The 20,144-nt window shown below is 41.6% G+C and overlaps 2 protein-coding genes across 2 annotated transcripts in view; one reads left to right on the top strand and one right to left on the bottom strand.

The window, feature by feature from the left end:
* Positions 1-16,556, bottom strand: part of GTF2E1 (general transcription factor IIE subunit 1) — a 63,568-nt gene extending 47,012 nt beyond the window's left edge. The window contains exons 1-2 of the mRNA XM_026849346.1: positions 16,534-16,556; positions 9,403-9,880 (exon numbers count right to left, since the gene is read on the bottom strand). Coding sequence (XP_026705147.1) covers positions 9,403-9,850 — 448 coding nt within the window. The 5' untranslated portion in view covers positions 9,851-9,880; positions 16,534-16,556. The remainder of the gene's footprint in view (positions 1-9,402; positions 9,881-16,533) is intronic.
* Positions 16,557-18,922: 2,366 nt separating this feature from the next.
* The window catches only part of RABL3 (RAB, member of RAS oncogene family like 3), a 14,457-nt gene continuing 13,235 nt past the window's right edge, over positions 18,923-20,144 (top strand). The window contains exon 1 of the mRNA XM_026847115.1: positions 18,923-18,956. Within this exon, the coding sequence (XP_026702916.1) occupies positions 18,923-18,956 (34 nt within the window). The remainder of the gene's footprint in view (positions 18,957-20,144) is intronic.

Below are 20,144 nucleotides of genomic sequence, written 5' to 3'. Positions count from 1 at the left end.
AGACACACCTCCAGTGCATCTGAAAGGTACATGCAGCAAAGGGGGGAAAAAAAAAAAATAAATTTCAGTAAAATACTTCCTCTTGAAGAAATACCAGATGACCACTGCTTTGCCTTTTCACTTCACCCTCTACAACTTGTGAGCAGTTAAATTGATTGAATCTACCTAATAAGCATTTCCTGATAAAGCCCCTGTTACCACCAATCTTACAAGACTTACTTACGAAGGATTCACAGATGCCTGTTACTTTTCACTGTTTCTTCATTGTGATGAAGAATTTTGACCACCATAATTATAGTATTACTGTGCCATCTCGCCACCTGTCAGGCAGCTGACAATGCATCAGTGTGTGCTGGAAGATGTATTTCAGTACAGGATGGACACACATGAGCCTCTAACTTCTACCCCAACAGCACGTTGGGAGAAAACACACCATGCTGTATTACCTTGCTCTTAATTTGAAAAAGAGAAAGACACTAGCTTTTTTTCTGGCCAAGGACCAAGTACAGCTATACAAAAGACAGTCCAGGGGCCCAGTGAGCCGTTTAAAACCACTTCTCTAGAGAACTGTATGGGATACAAGCAAATAAGCTCTGCCAGGCAGCCACAGCAGGTTATCAGTGGAAAATGAGGCATACAAGGTGCTCTAAGGGCACAGCAGTGCTGTAATTCAGTTGTAAAATAGCGACTGGATCACAGCCTGCAATGTGTAAGTGAAATTACCTCTACGTATTTATTTCTTGGGCATAGTTTAGGTAGCAAACTCCAGAAAACTCATAAGGTATCAACAAAATTTGCTTCTGCATTTCACAACATCATTAATCTACGTTTCATGCTAGAGTTTCCCCTTCCTGCTGACCTGGCTTTGCAATTAGAGAAGCAGAGCAATTTAACATTTAATATCTTAAAAAGGAAAGAAAAAAAAAAAAAGCACCTTCAGAACCACTTTATCTAGAGGAACACTGAGTTGCTCATTCATCTCAGTGTGCAGACCATTTTTAGCTCAAGTAAATTAAAAATACTGTAACAGAATTTTCAGGCAAAGATATTTCTCTTGAAAAGGTAAATTAAAGATTCAAAAAATGAGCTGCATAAGACACACAGCAAATGACTGATTTTTCAGAAGTAACAGATGATTTAATATGTATTCAAGATAAAATTGGAAAAGAAGAGGAATCCTTTCCTCTTTTCAGTAGGAGCTACTTCTGTTCCAGCTTATATGTACAACCACAGCAGCTCTAAGCTGACAGAGTTCTTCCTTCTGTCCTACTGTGGATAAATGAAGCCAGACAGTAAGCAGAGAAAGATGCAACTGAAGAGAGAGAACATACAAAGGAAGATCATTAAGAATTAAAGTTGGTTTTTTTTTTGGTTAAACTTCAACTAAGAAGACTACGCCAAAATACGAACTGAACCAACACAGTATACCCTAAACTGCATCCAACAGCAGAGGCTGCAACACAACTAACAGGATGCTCCATGAGCTCCTGATCCAACTTACAGATACTCATGCCTAACAGCATGACACACTTTGCAGATGATATTACCAAGGATGCAGTTTCAAAAGAACAGAAAGTTACTAGAGCAAAAGATAGGAATGCTGCAGTCCAGTTTTCATCACTGCAAATGGCTCAGCAACACGCAGAGATTTTACAAAGATCTTGGCTGTTATCTATTTCAATTTGCGAAGCCAAGAGAAAAGTTAAAGTGATAACCTTTATCTGAAGGACAATTATTTCCTGCACTTCTAATAATAAAATGTCCTTTGCCAACAACAACAAAAAAGTTATCAATACTGTAAGTCAGGGCACACGTTTATCAGATTTTTTTATTTTTTTTTTTAAATCTAAGAGACACAGCACACCAGCCAGAGGTCAATGTGGAATACAGGAAAGTGACCAGCCAGCACTCTACAGGCAACAGCTTTTCTGAGTTATTCGGTGACTTATAATCTTCTGCTCTGCATAGCACAGGCTCTAATGCTACCTTCACCTATTTCTCCACTGATCTGAGAGATCTGTGGTTAGACTAGAAGGTTCTCTTTCAGGCAGGCTGTCCAATTCGCAGGGAATGAGTTCAAGTTAAAGATGCAACATCCCTTTTGAGTTGTTCTAAAGAGTTTTCTTACTTTTAGAAAAACATGCATTAATTCTGATATGTTTTTCTCAGTTTTCCCTTCCCTGTGGCTCCAGGCCTTATCAAGCTGAAGCAGAATAAAGCTGACAGAAATACTCTTGGAGATTTTGCCAGAAATTTGAATAGAAGCAGAGGAACTAAGCAGAGCATGGGCAGTTTCCTTCTGTTGGTGTCTGCCAAAAGCTCTCAATGGCAGCACAGACAAACAAAATGTGCCTGTAAAGTCAAGAAAAATCACACTGATACACTTACATACACCTGGAAAGCTAACAACAACAACAAAAAAATCTTTACAGAACTTGAAGTTGTTCAAAACAGAACTGCTCTGAATCCTTTCATTTTCAAGAGAAGTTTATGCCAATTTACAAAAAGACTTTTAAAATTCTGATTTTGGCTTGTAAAAAGTTGTAAATTGTTGTAATAGTAATATCCTATAGCACATACACAGCAGTACATGGTAGACAAAGCTATCCAGAATGCCTATTCTGAAACTCATTGAACCTAAAGGATAAGAATCAACAGCATAAAGATCAAATAGAATTGACTACATAGTAAGAACTTATAGAAGAAATAGCTCTAAGTGACTTATTTTTTCTACTGGCTGGAAGGGACAGAACACAAAAGAGATATACCAGAAATGGCCACAAGAGCTTCACAAAAAACAGTCAAGGCAAAAAACTGAGAGAAGGGGAAGGATAAGAAAAAATTAACAAAACAGAACAGACTCAGAAGTAATTTGAATCATATGAGGAAGATTTGAAGCTACTGTAGAACTTGCCTGAGGAAGCAGAAATTCAAAATGAGAAGACAGATTTGTTCTGAATAGCTCACTGGGGATGAAGTGAGAAGCTGAGCATTCAGAAAAAAAGGCAGTAGCTCGAGAAGTCAACACAGGTCAAAGCAAAAAAATCAAAGACTGGTCAAATTTCTAATCTCAGTAATAGGGCCCAAACCAAACAAATGCTCAGCTGCATGCAGACTGCCTAGATGTGATATAAGGTGCCTTGTGAGAGGGACAGAAAACCAGCCTCTGAACACATTATGTGCAATTCTGCTATGAAGTACACAAATGATGTGTGAGAGGCTGACAGTAAAACAAGTGGGATTAAAATGAAATTCAAGGTGTTGTCTTCCCTTCTATAAAACTGATGTTGCCACCTTCAATCTGTTCTTCCCAAATTAAATTTCATATCAGCATACAGAATAAGAAAGGGATCCAGAGACACAGTATGTTCCTGTTACCATGCATCTTGAACAGTAAGACAGCAACCATTCACCAAACCAAGAGCAAACTCTGGGAGGGCAAAGAGTAGGCAAGTAATTAGCTATGAATTCCAATAACAGCAACAGACTCCAGTTTTTACAACTGAAACTAAGAACATCCCAATATCATCTTCCTGATTCACATTACCCACTTATCTTCCATCCTCTTTATACTGTTATTCATGTCTTATCTAACTGAATGTTATGGTAAGGACACTTAATGTATAGATGTATGTAAGAGAGACTAACTGTAATTACAATTTACTGTTAAACTCAAGGTTTTTCTTCACAGTAACAGAAGTGAAAGAAACACAAGACTGGATGAAAATTATATTCTCAAGGTAGAACAGAGCAGAGGGAAAACGACTTCATCTAGCCTTGTATTTTCTTTCTAACATCAAATTCACCTGCCACACTGGTGAGTATCTTGATAGAGTTTGGTATTTAGAATACCTAAGGAAATCCAGGACTGAATAACAACGATGCCCTGCAGGATCTCATTTCTGTCACTCCTTCACTTCAACCCCACTCTACCTTTTGCAGTTTCTAGTCACATACTTTCTTTGAAATTGCCCTTGAATATGACAGTTAACTCCAATGCTACAGTAGATTTACAAATATGATTAGGATATAAGAACAGGATACATCAGAGAGACCTTCCCCAACCAGATCCAATTAATCACGCTACAGAACACGTATCCATGAACATAATTTCCAGTTTTGTGACATTCAATAAATTAATCAACCCAAGCCCATGCAGAGAAAAGAAGACAGCTCCCTCTGCTGGGTGAGACAACGCAGCTCCCTCCCGTCCTTCCCCACACATGCTGCAGAACACACTTGTGCATATTTAATTTTATTTATTTTAAAAAAAAATCCAATCCACAAGATGGTATCAAGTTGTTTAGATGGCTCTGCAGCTTCAGGAACTGGCCTACAGAAACCAAATTTCTGTAGTTCCTCCATCTAAAAGCACAGGGAAGAGAATTCTTTCCCTAGGTCTGTGCAACAGCCTAATGAAATAACACCTTAATCTCCAGGTGAAACACTTGAAAAGCCAGCGTCCCTTACACCAGTGCCCACCGTCAGCCCTAGACTGGGAACAGAGTTCAGCAGTGTTATTGACAATATGGATTTAACATCTGGTTTTTACTGCTACTCAAACTCTTTCTTGTACATCCCTGCCTCAAGAGATAACCCTTACCTTCTTTAAGGGAATGGCTGCAGCTTTCCACCTGTGTGAGGCTTCATCACAGCGGCAGCACCATGCAATTGCTCACATGTAGAACAAAGAGTGATGAAATAGCAGAGCAGGGGTAGACAGCAGACAACAGCACACGAAATTAAAAATACACACTTGTATTTCACGTACTTATATTAGGATCTTCTAGGAAAACTACAATCCTTCTCCTTTCTCAGTCATCCAATCTGAAATACAAAACTAAAAGTAACACCATTCATACAGCATTACTGGGTTTCTGCCTGTATGTTAAGAAATACTAGCCATTTAGCTTAGATAATTTTAAATAGCATGTATCTCATAGTCTATCAGCATTAGGACAGAGGGGTCACATCATAATATTGTCTGATTTGATACATATTTGTTTAGCAATACTTAGCATGAATAGCTAGATTTGCTGAAGCCTTAGGCCACAAGCTATGAACTTTCACCTAGATTTCCTGAACTTTTACCTAGTTAAGTAAAAAAGGGCCTCCAGAAGCAGTGCAAACCAAAAGTTAAGGAGGCTACAATCATCAGCAGAAGCTGCAACTCGAGAAGATGTTGCCTTCCTGGAGACAGAGAAGGAATCCAATAAGGTGTTAGAAGATCTCAGACCAGAATCATTATTGTTCCAAAAGGCAGATGAAAGACAGGTGCATAGCCCAGGGGTTGCTTTGTTTGGGGTCCCTCTCCAGAAGCCCCCAGCTCGAGCTGTTTTTTCCTCAGCTATACCATTTGAATAAATTATTTTTTTATAAGATTCAATGCCTGACACTCTGCTAGGGTTCGAACTGCAAGGATAATTAATACCAGACACCTGGACAGCGAAGAAACTTCTTTAACATGTAGATCTCAAAACACCCATGAAAGTGGGCAAGAACTGTCTGCTAGTGTAACAACCCAGCCTGCACCAATTCCTGTCAAAGGCACTGCCAGGTCAATAGGCAAACCACAAAACTGTGACCTCTTGAATCAGAAAGTTCTTTTTAGCTTTGCTATAAGTTTCTGGAACAAACTTTTGCAATACAAAAGAATGCTGTGTCCAAGCTGTTTGCCTCTAAAAGCAGAAGTTACTGATACTGCCTCTTTAGAGGCAACAGTAAAAACTGCCACTGAGGAGAAAGTGTGGTATCTGGAGATATGTTCAAGCTCTTCATTTAGAGCAGATGGGACTAAAACTCATGACCTGGGCACACAGTGCTTAGAGCTGGCAGCCACTCACTAGTCATACAACCAAGTGACTCCTCCAACACAACATGTGTTTCTTTTCTTTTCACTTTTCAAAAGATCCCTTTGTGAATTGAAGCAGCAGCAAAACTCTAGCTTTTTCGTCACCTTGACTTTCACCATCTGACAGTTTCTTTAACATTGCACGATTCTGGTCCTTGAACTTTCTACAAGTACCAGACAATATTTATTCAACCTCTGACAGAATAGTAAGTTTTTGGAGCTTTTTTTGGGTTGAGATGTTTAATGGCAGAAAAGGGGATGGAGAAAAATCATAGAATACTTTTAAAAACAGAGAGATCACATTCTCAAAATAACATTTATACCATCTTACATCTACATTCAAAATTACCTTAGTGGCAAACTTGCTACTCTGTTCAAAAATATTATTCCAAATACATTTGACAAACAGCAAAAAACACATCTATACCTATGTGCCCTGAAAACATATTCCTGTTACTATCAATTATTTTCTCTCAGTAGACACATTTCCACCTTTCAAAAACATCAGTAATCACATGTTCTGATGAAAAAATAAACACGTCATTTTATTTCAAAATTATTCACAAATGGAGTAAAGCACGGAGCTGAAAAAGCCTCCATCTGACAGCTGGTAACCTGTAAGAAACAGACCTCTGCTAAAGTCAAGACAGACTCAGATGATGTGGTAAAAATTGAAGAGCACTACAGATCCAACTTATGAAGAGGCTCTACACAAGTACTGTTAATTCACAAATTTTGATGGCACAACTATGGGCATGAAGAGATTCTGGAAACCTCCTTACCATCACTGATAAAGATGGGCAAAAGAAATAACCTCCTCTTCCAACCCTGCTTTCATTCTACAACAATTGTTCACAGTTTGGATTTGAGTTTTAACTAGGGAAGAGGAAAGCAAAGCAGAAGTAAACATAGGACAGCTAAACTATCCCCAGTTCTGAGTGACAAGGACAAGAAGCAGACAGTGAAACAGGATGTCTTTTAACAGCAGATCTCAGCTTGGTCCAGACTAGTGCAGAGGATGCCTTCCATGCTTTGCTTGCTCTATGGACTAACAAACCTTGGCCCTACAGGCCTTTTAATTCAGAGAATTTTATCAACGTGGCTGCAGTCCAGGAGCAGCTCAGGTCAACCGTGGCTAAAATTCATGTGGCTTTCAGCTGCCCTTCAGCAGTTGTACTGCCATGAGTTTCAGTGAGTGAGAGAGGTTTATGCATAGAGCTGATAAGGGCTAAAGACATGCTTGGAGAAAAGGATGGCTATTCACTAATAAACCTTGTTCCTCTACAGGCCTTGTCCTCATGAGCTCCCTCCATGAGAGACCCAAAGGTGTCACAGTGCTTTCCTAATACATAATTTCAAAGGAGCAGGAAACACATGCAGAACACAAACCATGGCAATACAAAGCAGCCATTCTCACTAAAAAAAAAAACCAAACAAAATCGCCCACTTATTTACCTGGAATGGAAACAATCAGCAATCTCATGGTTAGGGGACAGTATGAGTCCTTCCTAAAGAGTAACTGGAGAGCCCTAGTCAAACTGGTATTCCGTGTAAAAGCTCTTAAGAAACAACAATGCACTACGCACATTAAGGTCTCACTGACTTAAGTTACATAAGAAGAAACAGAATATACATAAATTCCAGACAGGTATGTTCTTATTGAAAGTTATGTGAAGGTAAAACTAGCTATCTTGTTATTTGCATTAATACTGACAGAAATGAACTGCTGGGGATTGCTGGCAAAACAGCACTCAATCTTTCCTTCTATCAGCAAAACTGCAAAACACTCCACGTGCCAGTGAAAGATTTTGCATTGTGAAGGCAGCCATTGCCTGTACTGCAAACAAACCCTTGGTTGACCTCATAAGTTCCTGGAACACAGACCTTGCTGTCAAAGCCGAATCCCAGCATTATATTTTCTGCATCTCCTCGACAGCCAGCTCTCCCCTCTTGGAACTCACTGCCCACACAGGCAAACTGAAAGTGTTATGGGTCCCCTTGGGATGAGCGTCTTACACTCCCAACTATATTTGTTCTCTGCTTCAGTAAGGATAGAGTAGAGGACCTGTGCAGAGAACAAATATAGTTGGGAGCAAACTGCAGAAGAATTATTCCCCTTCAGCCCAACACCCACGACTGTAGCTACCACAGATGATCATAATTGTAGAGAGTGTGTGTAGTTTCCACTCAGTGGTGAGCAAGAATATCTGTGCTGGCACCGCAGGTTTTGGTGCTTCATGAGGGAGCAACTTCCACCCAGAGAGATGCGCTGAATTACAGCAATGACCGTTATTTGCCTTGGTGGATTCTGCTCCTCAACTACTAAATGTAATTTTCATGGTTGTTCAAGTAAAAAGAGATTCACAGCTCTTGATCTCTGGAGGCAAGAAAGAGGGTAAATGATAGGCTGAAAATCTGCTGGGTATTTGCCCTTCTCCAAAGCAGATTAGACATCTGATGTAACCCGACATTAAAAGCTTCAAGACCAATGACAATGAATTTCTACAGTTTCTCACTATGATGACTGACACAAAGCACCACATTCCAATGTTTCCAAGAGCTCTCCTGACTTGCTCTTTTATTTTTCTGGAAAAAAAGCAAGATCAGGTCAAAGAATTCAAAGGGAAAAATTAAAAAGAAACTAATTCAGAAGGTGGAAGCCTAACAGCCAAGCCCTGCTCCCTGCCTTTTCCCCAGAATAATCCTAGGTTAAACTAGCAAAATAGGATCTCATCAGGTGCAGGTGTTCTTCCTTTTCTTCCCTGGCGCAGAAGCACAGAAGACACAAAGTATTTGGACTGCCCCTGTAGACAATGACACCCAGAAAATATTCTTATTTCATATGCATGATAGATACACACTCCACTGAGACACACACTTGGAAAAGAATCTTGTTTACTCCCAACCACAAAGTCTGTAATTAATTTCTTCTAACTTTTGTGAGACTGCTTTACACTGGGGAAGCATGGTTGTGCAGTAGAATGAACTGGCTAGAAGAAAATTAAACAGGAACAACTCACTCCTAGCATGGCCATCCATCTCTAAAGTACAAATTTTTTGCATACAAAAGTCAAATATATATATATATATATATATATATATGCCCTCTCTGCAAACTACCAGTAATTCATACAATTTACAGGCAAGACCAGGTTATACTGAAAAGCTGTCAGCTTCCAACAAGGACAGACTGCCTTATTCACCCTTGAATTTGATTGTGATAAGACCTCAATTTCTCTATGGCTTGTCACTCCAGCATCTGTACAAGCATTTTACCAGCATTGCTATTTGTCTGTGCAGACTGTGTAAAAACTACTGCATCCATTAACAAAACAACTACCAGTGGGGCAGCAAAATATGACTGTTTAGGTCACAGCAACAATTCACAGTACTTTTGTATTTTACTCAGATATTCACCGCCTGCAGAAACAGTGTCCCCTATCTCTGACCAGGCTCAAAAGAATTAGCCTAAGAGTCCTTTCCCTTAAAGCCCAGCACTTACATGATGAAGGAGACAGCAAGAGCATTCTGTTACCTGTACTCTTTCTTACCTGTCCTGGGGTCAAACAGCTGGTTGGCCTCCAAGTCTGTGAAAGTGCTGAAGCAAATGGGGCACTTAAAAGAGGCGCGATTGGTGGAGTCTCTTTCATCTGTCTCAATCCTCCTCCTCATGTGGTCCAGCTTGTACTTCACCACGTTAACCAGAAGGCGGTAGTTGATGAAGTAGTAGTTATGACGGGTGGTTTTGCCATCTGGAGCTGTCTCTACCCTCATCCTGCATTTGATGAATTTGTCACCCTTGAGGGTGTTGAGGACAGCCCGCAACTGCTTCCTATCAAACTTAAGGAGCTCTAGCATGTCCTCTTCCTTCACACAGGGGTTCCTGATGAGAATGTCCAGAGCCAAAGCATGTTCAATGCCATAAAAGCCACGCACCACATATTTGGCAAGGCGTTTGAGAGCTGCTGGGACCTCAGTGAGGACGTCTGGGTCAGTCATAGCAGGTTCAGATCTCAAGTTTCATGTATACTGCAACAAAAAAAAAAGGCAGATGGATTCTTAGCTAGTCCTCTGACTTCAGAAGTTTCAATTCATCTTACTCAGAGTAAGAAAAGGATGGGGTGTTTTCCATTTCTCTTTCCCAAGCCCTCTACCGTCTCCTTAAGTTGTTGATAATGCCAATGCTACAAAAAAAAATTAGGAAATGGTACCTCTCACTCCTAACAAAATGATAGAAAACTTTAAAAGAAAAATCGCACAAGAAATTGATACCATAACATATGGCAGATTTCATTTCTACTCAGTCACAGCCAACAGAGCTGGAATAAGAAAGCTGTCATAAGAAAGCTGTCTTGAAACTGAGCTCCAGCAGGCAGCTTCATGATCGGCTGAGACTTGTAGCTCAGGAAAAGCTGAAAAAGGCTACACCAAGGAAGGTCCTGAAACAGCCCAAGAGAGTGGTGGAATCTTATGGCCCCAGCTGATGCCACTTGATCACATTCTAAGTAGCCCTGCCTGCTTCTACTCCCCAGACATCACTGGGCAAAGATATTCTATGAGGACAGCTTGCTAGTACAGACTGGTATGCCTTCAAGCAAAAGCTCCCAGCTGCACAGTGAGAACAGACAGACTTTTTCCTTACTTTCTGATAAACAGACATTAGTCAACCGTCTACAGCATGAAAATTGCTAGCATTACCAGCTCCTACACCACTAACTACTTCAGCCTTGATCTTAGATGAGCAAATAGGTCCTTCATTTAAAGTGTCTCACATTCAGGCCTTAGAAGGCCATGTAAAATATAGCATGATAAATAAAGTAAAAATCAAGATTTAGTGAACAATTAACAAATTATGTGTTTAAAAAGAAATAAGTATTCCATTAAGTATCTTTTGAGTTAATCACAGCTTACCATATTGTGACAATAATTTAAGAAATACTGTATTTTCACTCCATTTTTCTTCACCTTTACATCAAAAGGCACAAATGGTCATGACAATTACATGCTTCTGTGATATACATTAGATCATGTATAGGATTGTATTATTCAATGAATTCCTCGTACTGTCACCCCAGCCAAGACATAGCCAAAAATCAAACCCCAGATGACAACCAACAGCAGTGACCCTTCTGAAGCAGACAGCTTTGTCCAGTGGAGAGAAAAAGGGAAGTGACTCCATAAGGCACAGAATAAAGGTTTACTATCATTTGACAGGGTGATTTTGTGCATTTTCTCTCCACTCTTTCAAGTCTATACATCTGTACACAATAATAAAATTGCACTCCCCTCCTAATGCACTTGAATTTCCCTGTATGAAAGGTTCCAGATAAGCATGAATTATTATAGGTACCTTTGAAATACTCATTTAGGGGGTTGTACTTCCAGTTAACTTCAAGTAAAACTTTGAATAGCCTTTTTCAATATGAGATTTCTGTGCTGGTTTAAGGACATGAATAACCATTTATTAAGCAAAAGGTTCCTTCAGCTGAAGATAAACCCACACATTAAGTTCTGTTTGTTCATCATTGCTAAGCAATTTTTATCTGTGAACAAATAGTAAAACTCTGCCAATCTCAATTTTCACTTCCATTTGATGATTCACACACTGTAGATATACGAACCTCCCCAGCCTTCAAGAATCAAAGAAAGGAGACAGCAGAAGAAAGGATCTGGATGGGATCCTATTTTCTTTATCACTATCATAAAACCTGTAATAGCCTTTTTTGACAAACACCATTCCAGAACTTTTCTATGCTCCCCACACTAAGACATCCCCATGAAATCACCAAGCTCTACATGGTAGTAAGTCATCAGCTGCTTGGTTACATCAGCTAAAACTACTCAAAAATCTGTGATCATTTATCACAGTAGCCTAATCTGATTATTTTCTTTTTGTATGAGAAACACTGCCCTCTCAAAAAACCTCAAGCAACATTACCCACTGAAGCTTTACTTCTCTCCAATCAAGGAGTTATGTTCCTATTAAGGGCCAGTGCAACTGCAGAGCAATTAGGCTGTGGATTCTGGAGCTTAAGAGTAAGTAAATTAAGACTGTTCTCTCTTTTCTGCCTTTTGGGTAAGAAAAAAAATCCACTTTCATTCTTGTCTTATAAATGTTTCCCTGACTGAGCTTTTCTTTTTCTCTAACTAAGGGCCACAGTGAGCAAATTGCAATGAACCGAACATCATCCGTTTGACTGCTGATGTGCACGCTGAGAATAGCTTACAGAAACCAATGCCTGAATGTCCAGATCCAGCTTCCCTTGAAGGAAATTAAATTATGTTTATCACAGCATGAATTAGCCATGAAACAAGTACTTCTAGGGTCAGTTAGCTTTCTTTTGCAATGCCAGATACAAAATTATTTATTTTCACACAAAGGACAGTTTTACAGAGCTTTGTGTTAAAGGTAAAAGCATTAGCAATAAAGGATGTCCCATCACAAGTTAGACATGCAGTATTTTTGAATCTCTAACTCAGACCCATCTGAATACCATCACAGGACATTGTTTCTAAAAATCAGTTTTGTTTGGTTGATATTTTTACAGTCTTTCAACCACTTAAAGATAAATCTTGCTTTTGATGGAATCTGTCAGCAACAAACTGATACTATAAAACCATGTCAATGCAGAAGCTGGTTGGCAGCCTTTATTTATTCAAATAAATTAACTCTTATTCAGAGTTTAAGCACAGCATAACATTAATGTAAAGATGAATTTTAAATAAAAACTGGCGCACCAGAAGATATTTTAAAAGTCAAATTTTTAAATTGCTCATCTCAAAAATAAACAAGCAAAAAAGCCTTCTCACCAGTCCACTGTCCCCTAAAAATTCCTTGCAGAAAAACCTGGCGACGCAACTTGCAGCGGGCACAGTGACCTTCAGAACATCAGTTGTAACAAAAAAAGGAGAAAAAGTCTTTTCAAAGAAGCACATCTCACTCTGAATACCTCATTTGAGAATTGATACAAAGCATTTCCTCTGCAAGAATCTTAAGAGAGTTCCACAGCCACTTTCAAAGACTTAAGATACAATTCCTGAATAATGCACTCAAGCAGCTTAAACTGAGACCTGTAAGGGACCAATAATTAAAACTACTTCTAAGAGTACATACTTTTCCCTGGTTTTCAGCAACAGTTAGAGATTTAGCAATATTTCTTAGCGTCAATCACTAGAAAATATTTTTCTCCATCTAGTGGAACAGTTTTTACACAATTATTTCTTCTCCTCAACTGGGGATTTTTAGTAATGTCCAAATCTTCTACATTCTCATGTAACAGTGGATATTTTGAGTGTAACTGGTTTTCTTCCAGATGCGGCTACGTGGAAAGACAAGCATTCTGAAAACACCACAAACTGTTCTTTCCCATTAATCTCCTCTTCAAAAAGTTGATGAAGAAGGATCAAATTTCAAATACTGCACAAGACAGCCTTTGGGTGAGAAAGATGGAAACGGACTGAGACAGACTAGTATCAGATGGAAAAAAAAATTTTAAAAAACAAGCAAGCCACCAAAGAACACCCTCATCATACTTTGCCACACGAAGGTCAACAACACTAAACACAACTAACTTTGCTCTGAAAATGAGCATGGGCACATGCAAACAACAGTTTTTATACTACATTGAGGCCCAATGCCAGCAATGACTCAAACAAGACCTGTATGGTCAAACATAGGTCATACTTTCAATCAAGGAATCATAGAATCATCTCGGTTGGAAAAGACCTTGAAAATCATTCAGTCCAACCATTAACCTCACACTGACTGTTCTCAACTCCACCAGATCCCTCAGCGCTGGATCAATCCAACTCTTCAACCCCTCCAGGGATGGGGACTCCCCCCCTGCCCTGGGCAGCCCATTACAATGCCCAACAACCCAGTGTTAGCCAGTCTAACCCTTGCCTGGCGCAGCTTGAGGCCATTCCCTCTTGTCCTACCACTTACTACTTGGCTCAAGAGACTCATCCCCCCTCTCTGCACCCTCCTTTCAGGGAGCTGTAGAGGGCCATGAGGTCTCCCCTCAGCCTCCTCTTCTCCAGACTAAACCCCCCCAGTTCCCTCAGCCGCTCCCCATCGGATCTGTGCTCCAGACCCTGCACCAGCTCCGTTGCCCTTCTCTGGACATGCTCGAGTCGTTCAATGGCCTTTTTGGAGTGAGGGGCCCAAAAATGAACTCAATAATTGAGATGTGGCCTTACCAGTGCCGAGTACAGGGGTAAGATCCTTTCCTTGTCCCTGCTGGCCACACTATTGCTGACACAAGCCAGGATGCCATTGGCCTTCTTGGCCACCTGGGCACACTGCTGGTTCCTGTTCAGCTGGCTGTCAATCAACATCATACTTCATAATCAAATTCTCATGTAAGTTAGGTGATAAAAAACAAAGGCATGAAAGAGAGCGTATACCACTGTCAGAACTGACCACGCCACAGTCTAACATATTGGGTTTTTCGGAGAATCTGGCCTCCCTGCCACAAAGAATCATAGGCTACAGCGTATGAGCTCCAAATCCTTACTACGTTTCACCAGGCAAGACAGACACTGAACCAGCTCACAAGTGGTAATCCAGGGCCACAAGAGTATCAATTTAAAATTCAAAAGCAGGGAACTTTACCACTGCATCCTTGAGCAGCGATTTCACCTTCCATTGAAGCAGTAAGTGAAACCTGAATTAATTATGTGTGCCAAGAAATATGATAACATCTCCTAACAAGATTTTAATGGACGTGCACCTGTTTCATAATAATGTCTGTACTGACCTTAATAATGTTTGAACATCAAGGGACACTGACAGAGAAAAAACAAAAGAAAAACAATGGCCAAGATAAAGCACTACACAGTAAGCACCTACAGCACCAATAATGAAGCACACTGGACAGGATGATATTCAGAAACAATCAAGTGAAAAATTCCAAAACTGAAATATGGGCTTTATTAAGAAACAGCTGTTGGGAAATTGTTCTGTGTAATTACAGGATTATTTAGGGTTGCTGTTTTATGTTATCATAAGTAGGACAGCAGCCCTAAATAAATTGGTTTCTTTTAAAAAAAAATCTCTAAACATAAGAATAAATATCGATATGGATATTAAAGACAACACTGGGAAAAAAGAATTAAAAGTTACACTATATAAACAGAAAAATCAGTGTACAGTGTGCAAAATGGAGATCATACTTCAGGTTGAGTTAAATGTATGAGGCATAGGTCTTGAGAATAACTAGACATGTCAGAAAGGAAATTGGGAGGATAGCAAGTGACCGCAAAAACCCATTCAGTATGATGAGACTGAAGACCATACAGAAGCCAGAAATTCAACTGAGCAAACATCTCCACTGGTCAGGATTTTCCTGCTGCAACAAAGTAACTGAACTCTTCTTCTCCTCAAAGATTTCAATAATTCTTTTGTGAGCTCCAACAGCAATTGTGCTAAGGATGTTGGATCTGTTCTTTTTCCTGCTTTTCCTGACTGAAGCTGAGACAAGAGGACAGGTGCTAAAAAGGTGATACCTAGAAGCCACAAAGTAGATGAAACTAGAACTACAAATTATGAAAACATATGTCAGTCAGTAAATTAAAATGAATTTTTATCCAATATTGCAAATGAACACTACCTTGTTTTAACTTGTAACTTTGAGGCTTATATTGATTCTGCTAGTAACTTTACCTCCAAAAATTTGTCTCACCGTTCCATGTATTTGACAAGGTCAACATTTTTAAAAGTGGGATACTCAAAAAAGAAGCGGACAACTCTTCAGACTCATTTGTGTAAGCAAACCCTTCACAACACCCCAGATCTCTCTTGAAAGAAAACTTTGGAGTTGTAGGGTTGGCTGGGAACCTACATCTACCAGATATACTGTTCACACTTGGAAAGGTGCTTCCTGTTCTTTTCCACATCTAATTTAAATTGTTAGTGTTCTTTTTCACTAGATCTTTGAAACCAGATTTGCCAATTTGTTTGGAAAATGTTTCTGCAGGCTTCTGCCATAAAATTTTTTAAAAAGACAAAAAAAAATTACTTGCTTACACCACTGACAGCAGTTTCTTCAGCAAAAATTAAAATCAGATTACAAGAGTAGTCCCTCACCTGTAATGTGGCAAAGCAAAACAGGCTTCCAGGAGCCAGTGCATACCATATCCAACTCCAGCAGACACCTGCAAACACCAGATCCTAGTTCTGCAGTCACTCACTCTAATGAAATTTAAAATAGTGTCTTCCAGAAGATGATGAGGTTAAGCTGAGAGGAGCAATTCTGAATCTTCCTGAGCACAGCAAGAGAAGGGACAAATTTCAGAACTACAATGGGAAAACATGCCATCAAGATTTTAAATGTCTGTACAGTGTAACCTCAGCCACTACTCATTCTTTCCAGAAATGGAAAATGGCATACAATTTTCCATTTTCAAGTCTCCTTTTTTTCACCTTTCTCTGTAATGAGTGGATGATCTGTGCAGCATGTCCTTATTATCCAGAAATGCCTTTATCCCACATCAGTTGCAAGCGCAAAGTCTTCTGGCATTTTACCAAAAGCTTAGTGAATTCCATTCCCTGGAGACTTCAGGAACACTGCTGCTCAGCCTTCCTCCTGTACACCTTGATAAAAAATTGTGCATTTTCATTGCAAGGCCTGCCCAGAAGTGTTAAAGGAGAAGAGGACAATCTGCTTGCACTTAAATCCTACCTCCTTGTAGGCATTCCATAAACTGAAACCAGGATGCCAAGGTATCAAAGGGTTTTCTTCTGTAAAGATACAAAGTTGTGCTGCGGATGTACACAGGAGGACTGAAGGGTCTGGCTGAAATGAGGATATTTTCATCTAATTTCACAAGTGAAAATATATGAAACCACATAAGATAAGGCAACAAGGCCTAATCATGCATTGCAGAAATCGAACGATGCAGGCTCAGGATGTAATTCTCAATCATATTTGTAATCCAAACCTCACATAACAACAGTGAGATGTCAGTAAGTTAAAGGACTATGTGCATGTATACAAACAGATGCAAAACTCAGAAGTCATTCAAATTCACAAACTGTTTACACTTTTAGCTGTAGACAAAAATGGAGTGCACTAGTTACTGAAGGCCAATCTTGGTGGATAGAATAGTGAAGGTACAAGTTCCCTATTACAGCTTAATTCAAATTATACCCTCCCATAAAAAAGTCTTTCTTTTCCTTCCCAGCTTCAGCCAAAACCCCCACCCATTCTGGGCTAATTTTGCCAAATGCCCATTCATTTAGCAAGGTGAATGAAACTGATAAAAAGTGAAATAATAACATGCCAAAAATTCAGAGCATTTTAGAGGGAAGGCAAGGAGGAAACATTCAAGAACTGAATTATATATGCTACCAGAGTAGAGCCTACACCAACTGTAGAAAAGAAAGCATGGCTAAGATCTAGAAGAGTGATCTTTCCCCAAGTGGTAGCAAAGATGTTAAATTGACTCAAATGTAATGTGAAGCTGCTAGAACATTTTAACCACAGACATCAGAAAGTCTTACAATTTGAGTATACACCAACACATCCATTATTTAGGAGACTTCTCAGCATTGGCTTCATATAATGAAGTGGCAAGGTTTTGGATTTTTTCTTTTTTTTTTTTTTAAAGGGAACAAGTATGACTGTTTCTCACAACTATCAAGACAAAGAAGTTGTGATCACACTTATGTACAGCTGGGCTTAACCCCAGCATACCATGTTAAGTGTCTGGCAGGAAGGACATAGTAATTGTTTTTCATATTCTGGATTCAATGATATCTGCAACAGCACACTCCTCATCATGACAGATAACACGAGTGGCATTGTCTGACTTTCAAGAATTCCAGAAAAAAGACAAAAGATTTACAGAAGTATTAGGTTCATAAAAGTTTTAGTTCATCAGGGTGTAGCAAGCAAGTGTATGTATTGTGGATACAAGTAATAAAGAAACAGAGAAACTAAATAACAAGATACTAGGTTAATTTTAATTCATGTAGTTTCTTAAAGCATCCTGTGTGGAAGGGAGCTGTAAATAAGATAGTATCTTAAAGGAAGTGGAAGGTAGGAACAAATCTTCCATCACCCCTTACTGCTGCCAGAAGAGCTCCTGTCCCAAGCACCTGGCTCTGCCCTCTCCCATGCCAGCTCTGGCACTCACAAGATCTGCCTGTACATCCATTTACATCACTTAAAGGCAGAACTTTTTTTTTTTAACCCTTTTACTAGGTTTTTCAACAGTTTAATCAGGTGAATCACCTAGGGGGAAAAATTCCAACAAGAAACTGAACCAGCACATGTGAAAGGATGCCAGTGCAGTAGATGAGAGAAAAAGCTTTCTTTCATGGCTGAAAAATACTAAACCACTTCCGTTTCTTGAAAATGCACCTTTACTGTGCACTACTGAACACCCTTTTCAGAACACTGACCTTCATTATTCATTCTGAGTCACTTGTAATGATACAGGTTTGACAGTTGGACTTGTTTAACAGCTTAGCGCCATTATGAGATGCAATGTTCAGCTGTTTCTCAGGGAACCAGCAAACTCGTGAAAACAGAAAACTAATGCACAAAAGGAAAATATCTTGCCGACCTGGAGAACTGAATGATTTCACTGTATGGGCTCAACCAATGGTCACACCTGGCAAAAAGAAACGAGCTAGATTTGTGGCATTGCCAGTTACCCCTCAGATTCCCATAATCTTGCAGTTTCCTTCAAATTATAAATTGCATAGACTTCCTAGACTATGGTAGCAAACTAAGCTTTAATGCCAAGTGAAAGAGAAAACCCCTTAATGTTATCTGTGTTTCCTATTCCCTACCCACTTTTATGTGTTGAGTTTTAAACATCCGATTGTGTAAGTGCCCGTAGGACAAGAGACTTGAGAGGCTCAGCAGTATCTCCTAAAAAAAACCCAAAAACCCCAAACAAAAGACACCCAAAAAACCCACACCAAAACCAAACAAGAAACCCCCCCACAAACAATGCATGAGAGGCAGTCGGTGGCGTGGGGATCCAAAGGCGAAGCAGAGGCCCAGCCGGACCGCCGCGGGCGGTGCTGCGTAGCGCGCATGCGCGGCACTACGCCCCTCCATGCCTGGCACGCGTCCCTCTCAGGGACTGAGAGGTGAGTGACGGGAAAATAAGCCAATCGTGTCCTCACAGAATCCCTCTTAAGCGTTCCCGCCCTCCCACGAGTTAAACCAGTTAAGGGTGAGAGCGTCTCTGGCAGCGCGCGCAGCCAGCCAATGGCCTGAGCGGAGCGGGAGGAGCGTGCGCAGCCAGCCAATGGCCTGAGCGGAGCGGGAGGAGCGTGCGCAGCCAGCCAATGGCCTGAGCGGAGCGGGAGGAGCGTGCGCAGCCAGCCAATGGCCTGAGCGGAGCGGGAGGAGCGTGCGCAGCCAGCCAATGGCCTGAGCGGAGCGGGAGGAGCGTGCGCAGCCAGCCAATGGCCTGAGCGGAGCGGGAGGAGCGTGCGCAGCCAGCCAATGGCCTGAGCGGAGCGGGAGGAGCGTGCGCAGCCAGCCAATGGCCTGAGCGGAGCGGGAGGAGCGTGCGCAGCCAGCCAATGGCCTGAGCGGAGCGGGAGGAGCGTGCGCAGCCAGCCAATGGCCTGAGCGGAGCGGGAGGAGCGTGCGCAGCCAGCCAATGGCCTGAGCGGAGCGGGAGGAGCGTGCGCAGCCAGCCAATGGCCTGAGCGGAGCGGGAGGAGCGTGCGCAGCCAGCCAATGGCCTGAGCGGAGCGGGAGGAGCGTGCGCAGCCAGCCAATGGCCTGAGCGGAGCGGGAGGAGCGTGCGCAGCCAGCCAATGGCCTGAGCGGAGCGGGAGGAGCGTGCGCAGCCAGCCAATGGCCTGAGCGGAGCGGGAGGAGCGTGCGCAGCCAGCCAATGGCCTGAGCGGAGCGGGAGGAGCGTGCGCAGCCAGCCAATGGCCTGAGCGGAGCGGGAGGAGCGTGCGCAGCCAGCCAATGGCCTGAGCGGAGCGGGAGGAGCGTGCGCAGCCAGCCAATGGCCTGAGCGGAGCGGGAGGAGCGTGCGCAGCCAGCCAATGGCCTGAGCGGAGCGGGAGGAGCGTGCGCAGCCAGCCAATGGCCTGAGCGGAGCGGGAGGAGCGTGCGCAGCCAGCCAATGGCCTGAGCGGAGCGGGAGGAGCGTGCGCAGCCAGCCAATGGCCTGAGCGGAGCGGGAGGAGCGTGCGCAGCCAGCCAATGGCCTGAGCGGAGCGGGAGGAGCGTGCGCAGCCAGCCAATGGCCTGAGCGGAGCGGGAGGAGCGTGCGCAGCCAGCCAATGGCCTGAGCGGAGCGGGAGGAGCGT

The sequence above is a fragment of the Athene cunicularia genome (assembly GCF_003259725.1).
Source record: "Athene cunicularia isolate RWA chromosome 1 unlocalized genomic scaffold, athCun1 chr1_part1, whole genome shotgun sequence".
In the NCBI taxonomy this organism is placed as follows: Eukaryota; Metazoa; Chordata; class Aves; order Strigiformes; family Strigidae; genus Athene; species Athene cunicularia.
Note: the sequence above shows the minus strand (reverse complement) of the source record. Positions and strands in the feature narration are given on the sequence as shown.